We start from the raw sequence: 14,328 nt of genomic DNA on the forward strand, positions 1-14,328 counted from the left end.
ATACGGAATAGATTGAATGCTTATAATATTTTGTAGAGCTACAGGATAGTCAGGCGTCCTTTCTTTTGATCCCATATATTTGTAATATTTATTAAAATGTCGGTGAAATCGTCCGTAGGCGTATTAATTTAATCGTTTTAAACGTTATGTTTCGTTACACATATTGTATTGTATGGTCATCAAATTCTGTGTTCATATATAGTATTAAAGACACGATTAAAAAGCAAAGCGTTTAGAAAAAATTCAAAATAGTAACATTAAAATATTTTGTGTAAAAAGTATACAAAAAATGGCATTTGTATTACCTGCATCTTGCTATGTGTACGCGTCATTGTTAGTGGTCGTTAAAACAAAACTATTTTGTATTTAAAAATGCAATTGTAAATGGAATTACAAAAATTCAATATCATCATAATATACTGGGCGGTATAAGTGCACTTTGCGGTCGAGTTTGCTGATCACCATCCAGATCACGATGTCCTATAATAAGTATCCAGGTGGATAGGTACTTGGGAAAATGTCTTTGATAAACAACAAAAATTGTATCTTTTATTGTTCTTGGAGATACGACGAATATCCTTTAAATGTTTTAAAATGTACCTACTTATAAAAATGTCGGTAGTCGATTGGACTGGATGATCGGAATAATACATTGATGAAACAACGGTAAGCGATAGTCGGTACTCAGTAGATTATAATCATTAATCACTAATAAGTTACAAGTACCTCAAAATAATACTATGATTATGAGTAACGACGTTAAGATATTATTATTATTATGGAAGTCAAACGAAGACAAAAATAATATTACAAAAGCAACTAACACACAACGACAACGACGTCTACATAATAATAATCGTGTACATTAAACAAAATGAATGTTTATCAATAAGCGTTAAGAGCATACGAGTGGACCGCCAATGAAAGATAAAAAAAATTGGTCTATTTAAAGCGGGAAGTCTTCTCAAGAGTAACGATAACAATAGATAACTACTACACCTACTTTTATCATTATAGTAATAATTATTTATCGTTACATTTTATTTTCAAATTGACTTAATAGAAATTATTAATAATTACTTCCAATTGTCCAATTAAAGTATTAGAAAAAAAACGAAAACCAAATGAATGGTACAATAAGATTAATTATTATTACATATTATAGTTTATAATAATATAAGTAAATAAAACCGGATGATAATAATATAATATATATACACAATTAACGTTTAATTTCTACCCCTCCAATCGAAACTTTGAGATATGAAATCATAGGACCGTTAATTAATAATTATATTATTATGGGTAACAAAAGCAATCTAATTCAGTAATTAAATTACATTTATACACAGTGATTTCCAAATTTCAGGTTACAAAAATTGGGGGGATTGCATAATGCTCTATTAAGTAAGCATTACCCGTTGTTTTTTTATAACGTGAAATTCGGAAAGACCCTGTTTACAGTGTGTGTTATAATAAATTTGGAAACATTTTTCAAAAACCACAGTTTTGTACACCTGTAGGATGAAAACCATTGTTTTTGAACACCGTGTACGCATTTGAAAAAAAAACAAACAAAGTCAGCGAAACAACGATAAAAAAATGTAATTCAAGTAACTAAATTAAAAAGAAAATCTTATATTAAAAAGCAATAGGTACTATAATCAAAAAAACATCAACAAAAAGAGAAACACACAAAGGCGATCAGGTAGTATAATAATGATAATTGTATCACGTTTTATTTGAATAAACGAGGACAAGCATTATGAAAATCAATTTTTCTTAAAATTAGTTATTACCCGTTATTATATATTAGCCGTAGGTATACCTACTCTAAGATACCTATACAAACTATTGACAACATTAAACGTTATGTTTTATAAGAGTAATAAACGCTATCTTACAATCAATTTTGAGAGTTTAGTAATAATTAGGATTTAATTCTTTCTACTACACTAATCAACCCAGTGGCGGGCGTTTATTGATTGCATAAAAAATTACACCTAAAAAATAGCAATTCAGTTTAATATTATTTGTATGAATTATGTGCTACAATTTATTATATTTTATAACTAGGTATTGAAATTGTTCAGATAATCATAGGCAGATGTATTCGTTATAAAGTTAATAATATTTATACGAAATACGATTATAAATAATTATAATAAGCACTCAGAAATAATGTTGGTCCAATTAAGGCAATTGAAGTTCAATGTAATATTAATGACGTATTCACTAAGTTATAATAATAATAATATATTTACACATATTATATCATATTATTATTAACTACCGTGCAAGGTATACACCTCCATAGACATGTACATTTCATGAACACATGTACCTATAAGTCTATACATGGGTATTGGGTATACCAGTGCAGCGCCTTGTCTCATAGTCTATATGTCATAGATAATAAAGGAGTGGATAACATTACATAAATTAACTTATTTTCTATGCTTACCACACGATAATTGAGTGATAAGAGTTTAGGGTTTTATCCACAAACAAACATATTTACAAGTGGATAGGACGTTTCCAAATGAGGTGTGAGGTTGTTAGAGCACAAAATAAATAATAGGAATCGTCGAAAGAGGGGGAGGACTTATGGGAAATTACAAAAAGAGTGTCCACCAGTTTAAATGAGTTTATTATTCTTTGTTTTTTTTTTTTTTTAAGGCAACGATGTGTATTCAAATTTATACAAAATATGAAACGATGAGCTGCGTAGCAACATGCTACAGAAAACTTAAAAAAAGGATATAATATGTATCTATTTTCTGGCACCACTGTTAATTTGGATTATTTTTGAAAAAATGTTGTACCCGTAAATGAGATTTCTATCAATTTATTCTATGGTGATTTCCTACTCTTGCGATTAGTAATGCGGACACGTCCTATCCATTTTTACAGCCGAATCTCGATAAATCGAATTTTTTCCTTGCCCCTTGAAGAGTTTTCAGGTTGTGTTTGGGCGTAATATTCGAAAAATACGTAAGCCGACTTTCATTTTTATTCCAATAGAGATTCAAGTTATAGAGACACGACTGTATATTATATTATTTTATGTCTATATCAGTTTCTTTATTATCTACCTTCTACGAGATTTGTTGACTACCTAATACCTTATAGGTATATATAATATCGCAATGATACCCTAACGGGATTTTACATGACATTTGTTTTAGTTACGGCAATATTAATGACAATCACGCTGACGACTGTGTTACAACAAATAACGATCGCAATGACAATAACAACACAACGACAACGACAACGACGGCGACGACGACTAGGTCGTTCAAACGCGAAACATCAACCAAAGAGTACCCACATCGTTATTGTAATAGTTGTTATTGTACCACACGACGAACGCTATCCTGTCACCCTAACGTCACACGTGCTGTTATTAAAATTCCGTCTGTTTGTACTAAATGTTTACGTTGCCACGCCACGTGGACGATGAAGACCTGAGCGTGGGCGACATGTACGACATGAGATGGTCGGACGAGTTCTCGGGCGGGCTGTGCGTCAGCATATCGGTCTGAGAGCTGAGCTGGTACGACAGCTGGTGGTGCACGTTGTGCGAGCTGCTGCCAGGACGGGGCGGTCCGCGTTGCGACTGGCCCCGTTCGAATGACACGCTGTGTTGCCGCCGCATGGGCGGTTGCTGTTGTTGCTGTTGCAGTTGTTGCTGTTGCAGTTGTTGCTGTTGCTGTTGCTGCTGCTGATAGTTCTGCGGATGCTGCTGCTGATGTTTCTGCTGTTGATAGTGCTGCTGAGGGTGGTGCTGCTGCTGCTGCTGCTGCTGTTGATGATGATGCGGCTGTTGCTGCTGTTGCTGATGGTGATGTTGTTGCTGCTGGTGATGATGCTGCTGCTGCTGTTGCTGCTGCTGCTGCTGATGATGATGATGCTGTTGCTTGTGATGCTGTTGCTGCTGCGGTTGTTTCGACTGGTACCCGATGGCAGGCGGCACATACACCATGCTGTCGTGATCACTGAGCTCGTAGTCATCGTATTCTGTGGTGCGCATGCGCTCGAGACGCGGAGGCATGCGATCCATCGATTGGTATTCTGCAAACACATTTCCACGGCAAAAACCGTTCGTTACGAAAAGTTTTTTAAGGGGCACATATTGTTATCATATTATCAAGTCCAGATTAATGGTTGAGGGTACGGGAAGCACATCGTAGAGCTTATTGATTTTAGTAAATAAAATAAATATGTTTAGGAGTAGTAACTCTTTTAAGTGGACCCCTGTGTTTAAGTCCAGGTTTTCTGAGGTCCTATGATGGATCCTTAATCCGGACTTGAATATCATGGTAGTGTAAGGATGGATTTGGATAATACACCGCAAGGGATATTAGCAAACCTCGTTAATTTTTTTCGTTATAATAGGGATTTAGTAAGTGTCAGGCTCCGTGGACGAAAATCGAGCTCCGCACATTCGTGCCATACACATAAGTACATGGATAGTGAGGGAATGCATGATAGGGCATCAAAAAAGCCAAACAAATTAAAAAGAAAAGACTAAAAACTGAATTTGTTCTCTGATCACATGGGAAAAATGGAACAAGCTACCTTAATGTGCACGAGTTCTCCTGTATGTAAAATGAAATTGTATGACGCCCGTGTGTCTTTGACAGTGTGACTACTATAGTATGTGTATACACATGGCCACGGACATGGAATACTATTTTGACGTTTCTCAGTGATTCACGACCTTAACTCGATCGTCGTCCGCGAACAAGCCGTGCTGGCATGCTGCGACCAATGACGATGATATGCGTTTTTTAAAATATCCCGACTAGTTCGGTGATAAACATAAACTTAACGAATGCTTGTGTGAGGATGTTATGAAAAATACCTAACATTAATTTATAAAAATTAAGTGACACAGCAACAACAAATAAAAACATGTGAAAAACTCTACTCATTGGTATTTTGTTGTTTTAGGTTAAATGATATCGAATTGTGTTTTAAGCGTATTGCATTAACGAGTTTGGGTATTTGTATTCTTAGTAAAATCGCTGAGATTGGATTTTGAAAACAAAATATTTGAGTTAGACTTTGAGGTCGGGTAGAGAAGCTCAAAATGGAGAAGTTAATTTTTTATAAAAACAAATATTAGCGAAGGATGCACAGCAATAAATAAATTGTGCGGAGGAATCGGATATAAGTTATATAAACGCTAGTCACAGTTTGGTTATACATGAATAAGTTATATTAGATAGGTAACGAAAACACACACTTTAATACAGGATACACTTAATTTTTTTTTTTTAAATCAATTTGAAAAACAGAAAATAAATGTACGTATTACTTTGGAATTGTATCGAACAAATTCCACACTGAATAAAAGTCTAGTCATTTTAGGCATAATTTTGAAATCAATAATAAAACATTAAAATTTGAGGAAAAATTAAAATGTTGATAAAAACTATTTATAGGTGGTTTGACTTTTGATAACATGAAATACACTGTATAAACTTACACAATTATAGATGATCCCAAGTTTAAGAAAAATATAACAAACACTATCGCGCTATTTTAATATATTATTATCTAAAGTGATGAAGTATTTAAACAATTATTTTAAAGTTGTAGTAATGGGTTGAATTTTCATATGAGTTTGTATGTTAGAGGAAAAACAAAGTCAACATAAAACTTAAAGTTTAGTTAGTACTAAATAGATAATAGAACAAGTGAGGAAAAAAAGAGACGTATTGTACTCTATACACACCGACAACGATCTCAATAAGAAGGGTTTTGGAAATAATAGGTTTTGAAGGAAAATTCAGAAAGAGTTCAATATTAAGTTGTGATCACTGTCGACATGATAGGGTATAAACAGTCCGAAATTTGGACGTACGGGTTTTTGCAGCATTCAACATTTGGATTCATTTCAATCGGACACGTACCTGTCGAATACACCCCTCCAGAAATGGTCGTGGATCATAGTGTAATACTTAAGTTATACTATAATATCGTACTTTGCTCCTTCATAATGCCTTGTTTAGGAACACACCCGGTTTTAACGCCAAAGCACAATATCATCTCGTCATAACATTATAATTATATTATATATTATGCACTCTTCGTCCGCCGAAGATTCGTTAAAGTTTTTCGTGTTCTTTTATTCAATATAATAAACCTACTGTGGTTTGTAGGACATTAGGCGATGCGCTTTACTCCCAATGGTAACAGTTATTATAAAAATATAAAATATTATTAAACATATAAAAACACACACAAGTGTTTCTATATACGATTAGACATAATGACCAGGTACTGTAAGTTTGTGTGAGCAGTATTGTAAAAAAAACATTTAAAAATTATTTGAGTATTATACTATAGAATAGGTATCTAAGTACATCTTAAATAATATATTTTTTTATTATTATTAAATCGTTTATTCTTACAACAGTTTCAAATATTTTAAATTGAAAGTAGAACAAACAATTTCAAAACAACGTAGGTTAGGTTAGGTAAAATAGTATTTAAAATGTAATCAAATGAACGATAATTTTAATACTTATATACTCAAATACTTCACAACACTGGTTAATAGGACCTGTTTACCTGTCTATCTTATTAGCAATATAGAAAAATTATACTAAACAAAATCGAAATTGCGGAGTCAACAACAATATTATGGAGTTCAAACATGTAATGCTAATTTTTAAGAGGAGAATATTTTTGAGATAACTTCATAGTTTGAACTTTTTGTACAAAGTATGAGTTACGAATCTTTTACGAAATTGATATACCTACAGCATTTCGAAAATATTGTGTTCTTTGGATTTGGTTAACTCTAAAGTATTAACTTAGACTTAGTGGTTTCGATTTTATTTTGCTTCGTGGAATTAAGCTATACTTCTATTACTTAATTAATTTGTGCAGTCATTGCATTAGAAGAATGCCTTAGTGAGAATTAAATGAATTTTAATACCGCTACTATACGGAAACAACAATTCGCATAAGGTATTGTTATACTATATCTAATATGTTATTATTCCGGCACAATTGTTCGAATATTTTACAACATGGTAGAAAGAAGGAGCCTATATAATATACAATATTCTAATATTATATAGGTAATATATACAGATGCCAGGCCATATTCGTTAAAAGCGTAAACTGCAGTGAAAAGATAATAAAATATTGTTAGGTACATATTATGATGGAAATTACAATATTCAAATATTATAAAACACACAATTTTTTTTAACTCGAGACACTCATTATTGAACCTTAGGCAATTTTATATTATTGATCATTTTTTGTTTATATAGGTAACTATATATAATTTGAAATGAGTACCAACGTGTGATTTGTCTAAGTAAAATTAATATTCTTCAGCATAACACAGTAAGTCTTAATGTAATATTTTACTTTTGTCAAAAGCAACATAATTATACGTTAAATGTCTATTATTGTTTCTTATATTATTTTATAAACATTGGATACAATGAGATTATGAGTAGATCACTGCATTTCAAGTGATTTAAACCTTATAAAATCATCAAAGTTAACCAAAAATTAAAATAATTAATGTCTCAATTCAAACAAATCATCATGTACATAAGACCATAAAACGTACGTACACGCACACTACGCATTATTACAAGGCTGGGCATTGAAATTAGTTGATGAGTTTTATTTGAAATGATAAACATCAAGTTAATTTTGAATTAAATTGCATTCGAGTCTGCAGATAGTTATGACTTATATAGCAACCCAGAAACAATGTACGAATGCTGTCCACTTCCCGAAAGCATAATTATTATTCAACTTAGTTTTGATAAGTCGATTGACTAGGTGTTGGCTTTTTTCTTACTCAACTCAACTAATCAAACTCATTCATCGAATTGCCCAGTCTTGCGAAATGATGCACGAGGTGGTTTATTTTTATATCTACTCGGGATGAACGACGTTTCAGTAGCTGAATAAATTGTCGTTGAATTGTATCGATGGTATTTTTTCCCTCCAAACCAAAATAAAGCCAATCCATACAATATACAGTAAAACGATAATATAATTTTAATACAACAAAGCGCAATCATATGGGTACATTTTAAACATAGGTAACATATACAATTTGTTCTACGCGTTTGTACACTGCAGTATACCTACGCATCGATGTATCAGTGTTTTAGATGGCCAATACCGAGATTAGGATTTTATAGAAATTTGAAATGTTATTATAAGATGCTTAAAAATAGTAGAGTAAGCTTAAAATTTGTTTTGTGATAGATACAGAGAATCAGAATTAAAAATTTAATTTTGCATATTTTTGCACTATACTTCTTCAAAATTGGTTATATTTTATGAATTAATACAATGTGATTAACTTCTTTGCCAATAATCGTGTTTAGCGTGTATTATCGTGCAGGGGGTAAATTGTAAATTGTAAATAAAATAATTTGTTTTACAAATTTGATCCAATGAGTCCGACGGATACACTCACTTTTACAACCGTATAGGATTGTATTAATATAATTTGTACTTATACCTACTTGTTTGAAATTCGTGTGGAACTTTAAAGCACTATTTTTATTTTATGTTTTTTTTGCATATATATAATATATTTTATGTTATATACACGTAATACAAATTATTAAGAAATAATGATATTTAAATAATAACTATATAATATATATTATTACTCATAATATAACTATTTTTGCTATTTTGTTTGCATATTTATGCAATTTTAAGTGCTATAAAATCCCAGCCCCGGCCATTACCTACGTATAATATACCCACATGTGGATGACAATAATTATTCGATACTATGATATATATTAACAATGAAATAATATATTGATATCGATATAATATTATATATCATTGCAGTCGGATGATGGGACTAGCGAACACGTTGATGCTCGACACCAACGAGTACGACAGTTGCGACTCACCTGTCGGCTGGTAGTTATTCATCATGGACGACATGATGGGCATGTCCATGCTCGGAGAGTTCCTGATCGGCCTGGTCAAGAGCTGCTGTTCGTTGGGGTCGGGCGTGACGGGCGGGTGGGTTGCGCGCCAATACGCCTCCAAGTATTCGGATATGTGTTCGCACGCTTCCTCCAGCTGGTTCTCGTCCAGTATCACGTCGAACATCTCTGGCGGACACTGGGCCAATTTCTCGGACGCCACCATTTGCACGTTCAGGTGTCGGGTCTGTGACTTTCCACAGGACTTGATCAACCGCTGGAGTACCTGTAGCAGTATATGCAATGGCAAATGTAAACTAGGTACCTTTTTGTTGTGAGTTCGACACAGAAATAACAAGAAATAAAAAAGTTAGATAGTTTAACTCGGCCCAATAAAATATAATAAACTTGAAAGTTTGAGAAGATTTGATTAGTTAATAATAACGTACAAAAATATATTATATATAATAATACATTGATGATTTTTTAAAATATAATGTAACTAATACTACCTAAATATAAATACAAATCAATTCATTTTCATATTGGAATTTTTAAACGACGTTTCAATGCTGTTTACATAACCATCACAACTATTGTCGATTTAATGGAATCATTTTTGGAGGATAATGAGAATCTCGCTTCCTCTTGATTATGCTAAATGGTCAAATGGTTCTTAAAAATATTATAAGTTAAAATCTAATTTGATAGATACAAGAAGATCAGAACCATATTTTTCTTCCAGCTGAGTTTAGAATATATCAATCATTTTTACCTGAAAAAAATTGGAGCCGAGTTTATAATCACCAAAACGATATAAACGAACGTTAATTATTATTATTACTGCGAGACTTGTGACGTATTTGTTAAAGTAAAATAATTAAGTAATATTAGTATTCAAAAATTGGGAACACATCACGTGTGCACATATCATTTGATATTGTAATTTGCTATATATTAATATCCTTTCGATTTCCACGTATAATATTATAGGATATTATACGATTAATTGCTACACAGATGGAATGTATAGGCTTAATCTGGTGGTGTTTTCTATTTGACATTTTATGAGCGATATTCGGTTGCGCACATAACACATTTTGTAAACGGAAAACTGACAACTCGTTAAACGACAACTGTTAAAATACAGATTATATTCTGAAAAATTATGTTTTGCCTAACTTTGATTTTCTTCCAGTTATATGGGCAAGTGCACCAAGTATACAATCCAACGACAGCAAATGGCGTATTTATACTCAAGCTTCAATTATAACTATCATTCATCAACATAAATCATATTTTATGAGTTTTAAAATTCGGTCCGAAATGTCCGTTGGTATAGAATAAAAAATAGAATAAAAAGTATTATTTATTCGTTTTACAAATGACAACAATTATTTTTACTCCAGAAAATAACTGTATGTTCACAAATAGTTGATTTATTCACACAGACTACTAAGCAATATCTTATTAGTTTCGCTTGCTATACATTTGTCAATTATTGCAGAAGGTAAAACAGCACTTGAGTAATATATATTTTATTAGTTCGATTTGCTGTACAGTTTTTGTCCATGGTAAGACACATTTATTTCGATTTGTATTGGGAATATATATTTTTGATATCATAGTGTATATTACCTATATTTTTAAAATAACAATTTATAATTATATTTATATTTATAAATAGTTTTATAATGAATAAAATACGATTGTTTGAAATCATGAAAATTATAAAAATCCTCAATTTATTAAAATACGTCAAGGTGTTAAATTGAGATTGCTTTTCCAATATCCATAGCTTGTTTTAGTCAAAGAAATTTAAGATACTTACTTTAGGTGACGAGACTTTCAAGTAAACTATGGTTGGTGCCAAAGAAGTTTTCGCTAATTGCGATGGATGATTGATGGTATCACAATCCAAAACAACAAGCTATAAAAAAAAATTAATATTTAGAAAGTCGAAATTGTATAATAAATTTAATTGTTGGACCTGTAGTGTTCGCGCTAGTTCAAAAATCCGTTCTATTTCCTGTTGTACGTCAGCCATTATATTCGATCTTGAGTTTGAACCCGGTTTACTTTCGATAACTGTTCTTTTTGATGGGTTATTGAGAAGAGATCTTTTGGCCAAGGATATATCGGCCATTACACGTGTAATAATTATACTGGAAAAAATCAATCAACAATGAGAATAGCTGATTTTTCCATATCATTATGGAAGAAAATGGATCAATAAAACTCCGATTCCGTTAAAATATTTTCCTTTAAGTATACAACAAACCATATAACAACGTACCGTCCTTCAAAACGGTGTTTCAAAAAGTCAAACAGAGCTTTTTGCATCATGTCGGTCACCTCGTACCCTTTTAGAGATGGACCAACAAGAACAACTGGTCTCATAGATGGCACAACATCGTAAGGTGGTGTGGTCTCTTGTTTTTTAAAGAAAATTTTACGTTTGTCTTTGGCTGTGGGAGCGGTTAATGTTGTTCTAGCAGATATTCGACCACTTCCAATAGGATCATCATCTTCAGCTATTAAAAACAGAAGTATAGATATAAACAACAGTTTATTTAAATTCTATTAACTACTCAACTACAGATATTATTGAGCATTTAAATAATGATTTGAAACATTTAATAGTTTAGCTTTTAATAACACTATATCTATAGTTAATAGACCTAATGTAGAGGATCTACGAGTGTATACTCAAACATCGTTTGTCTAAAATAGTTGTCTCTTCATAAACATTTTATTCCATATGAACATTACACACATAATACGTTATTAGTGTTAAATATGACTTTTTAATAATTATTTTCGTTCAGAGGACGTTATGTATTGTTTTCGTCTTACAGATGCACAACATATCAAAGTTTACATTCAGAACAATTCTTCTAATTATGTTATTTTTCTATACAATTTAAAAGTAAATAAATTATCCAGGATTTTTCCGATATTTTAATTTTCAAGAAAGTTGTGGTCGTTGTAAATTTCACAAAATAATATGTACAATTACAAAATGTTCATAAGTTGCTTTAAAATTAAAATATCAAAACCTCTATAGGATAAATATTTTTACATTTAAACTTGATGATAGGTCATTTTACTCTCATGTTAAAAATTACAGAGTGAAATTTTATTTAGTTAGTATAAGGCGGAGATAACGCATACGTCTTAACATGCTCATAATTATTATTTAGTATCATATTTTTTTAACCGCTAAACGTTTTTGTTATTTATTTCTTAAATTTTAGGACTGTTTGAGCACAGAAAACGAAAAAAAAAATCTTATGCACATTTTAAACCATTACAAAACAGGTACCTAAATAATAATGCTGAGACAGCGCCGCCCGAAGGATAAGACAAAGCTGCCATTGTGAAATACCAACCTACCACCTATTAACTAGAAATTTTACATACTTAGGCATTTAGCTGCAGTTTATTATAAGATAAGAATTAACACCTATCTTCTACGGATAAAGTATAGTTTACCAATACAAATAAATGTTTGTCCGACATTTTATGAGATCATTTTAACTTTTAAACATTTGAGTTAAAAATGATAAAATCAAAAATTTAGTACCGACCAGATACAAATGATACGGGCTGCCAGTTGCCCATCTCCAATACACAACAGAAGCTAGTCCCCGGTTTCTTTATTAATCATATTTTATAACAATTTTAAAAATAATTAACCATTTTATGAGCAATACGATGTACGTAGGTATACATGATGTTTATTAAATACTTCATTCAATAATAAAAAGTGTGTATAACTTTATATATAAAAAGTAAAATATAAATAAATCAAATACCTACCTAACTATAGAATGATCAGAAACCAAGTAAAGTTAAATCGATTAGTAATACACTAATACTAATATACTACACTGTGTCAGTGTATATTATAAAAAATAAAACCTAATTAAATAAGACAGGGGCGTATCTATTTGTAGGTGTATGTATACTGATATTTAACTTACTTAGACATGGAGTCCCTACTCCACCTCATCTCAGTTTTTCATAATATAAAAACGATTTATCTTTAAATTAAAATTCAACACATCTATTATTACAGTGAACTACCTATCCCAAAGACGAGGTACACTCAAAACACAGCGAAACTGTGTACGGCAAAAGCGAGTTCCCCAGGTTTGTCTCTTTTAAATTAAACTTTTTCAACGAAATTCATTGTAATGTATACGGTTTAATTTCGCTGTGAATACCAGTAGGCACTTCAACTAAACGTTTAATATTCAAATCCGGTGTAGCGGGACAGATATCGACTGAACAGTTTGAAGTTTAATATTATAATTGAACTCGGAGTAAGTAAATAGGAATTTAATTCGACTAATCTACAAAACTGATCCGCATTTTATTAGTTTACTTTCAAGTACCTACTGATAATCATACATACTGTTTTGCGAGGAAAAATTGGTTTTGAAAATTTCAATTTTAACTCCGAAGTAGAGACTTATTATAGAAAAACGGGTTTGGCATTTATTTTACTTTTGACGATACTATTTACAATTATTTATGAAATGTATACACGTTTTATTCTGGAATAAATACATTTATTAAAGCATATTTATTCCAGTATATTTTAATTTTGTCATACGCACTTCACAAATTTAATTCATTTGGCTATAAAATAAATTTCTTATTATGGTTATATGTGATATTTACTATTTAATTAATTTGTAGCTTAGCCGGTGTGACATTTGTTTGAAAAATTGATCTATAACCATGTACGAAATTAGAGGAGACTTAGTCCCTCTAAAAATTTGTATTTTAATTAAAGTATTAAATCCTTCATTAGTTATCTAATCCACATAATTCAGAAACGTTGTTTGAAGAAATTATTTTCTATTGTTAAACAACGATTCGTGTGGTTTCCAAAGTAGATATCTACCCACAGAGCATAGTATTTTTTTAATGATAGTATTACAAATTACTAATTACAATACATTACTGATAACATTTAAATTGGTCTAGAATACAGTCAAATACTCGATAGGTAGAAGGTTTTTTTTTTATAAATTTGTAATTTCGAATTGACGGTGACGATTATAATATATATACTGGTTGATTCTTTTATAATTTAACATAAAATTAATTATTATTTCAAAAAATATAAATGTGTTTTTGATAATACATTTTTAGATGGCGTCTATAGTCGTTAGAAACGACATTAAATATTTTTTATCCTCAACATTATAAGTTTTTTACTTTTTTAAATGACCACATTCAGTTTTAATTTTATACTTCAACCCATAATATATTTCTAAATGTATTGATACATACAATTTGAATTTAGGACGATTCGTTTTTGAGTTATATAAGTATTTAAAGTTTAGATTAGCGATTAAGTAAATGATGG

At 31.0% G+C, this 14,328-nt stretch overlaps 1 protein-coding gene across 1 annotated transcript in view; it reads right to left on the bottom strand.

The window, feature by feature from the left end:
- Window positions 1-1,125: 1,125 nt before the first annotated feature.
- The window catches only part of LOC111040721 (voltage-dependent L-type calcium channel subunit beta-1-like), a 65,120-nt gene continuing 51,917 nt past the window's right edge, over window positions 1,126-14,328 (bottom strand). The window contains exons 5-9 of the mRNA XM_022324728.1: window positions 11,242-11,479; window positions 10,936-11,110; window positions 10,777-10,875; window positions 8,928-9,231; window positions 1,126-4,077 (exon numbers count right to left, since the gene is read on the bottom strand). Of these exons, the coding sequence (XP_022180420.1) occupies window positions 3,431-4,077; window positions 8,928-9,231; window positions 10,777-10,875; window positions 10,936-11,110; window positions 11,242-11,479 (1,463 nt within the window). The 3' untranslated portion in view covers window positions 1,126-3,430. The remainder of the gene's footprint in view (window positions 4,078-8,927; window positions 9,232-10,776; window positions 10,876-10,935; window positions 11,111-11,241; window positions 11,480-14,328) is intronic.

The sequence above is a fragment of the Myzus persicae genome, unplaced genomic scaffold, assembly GCF_001856785.1.
Source record: "Myzus persicae strain clone G006 unplaced genomic scaffold, MPER_G0061.0, whole genome shotgun sequence".
Taxonomy (NCBI): domain Eukaryota; kingdom Metazoa; phylum Arthropoda; class Insecta; order Hemiptera; family Aphididae; genus Myzus; species Myzus persicae.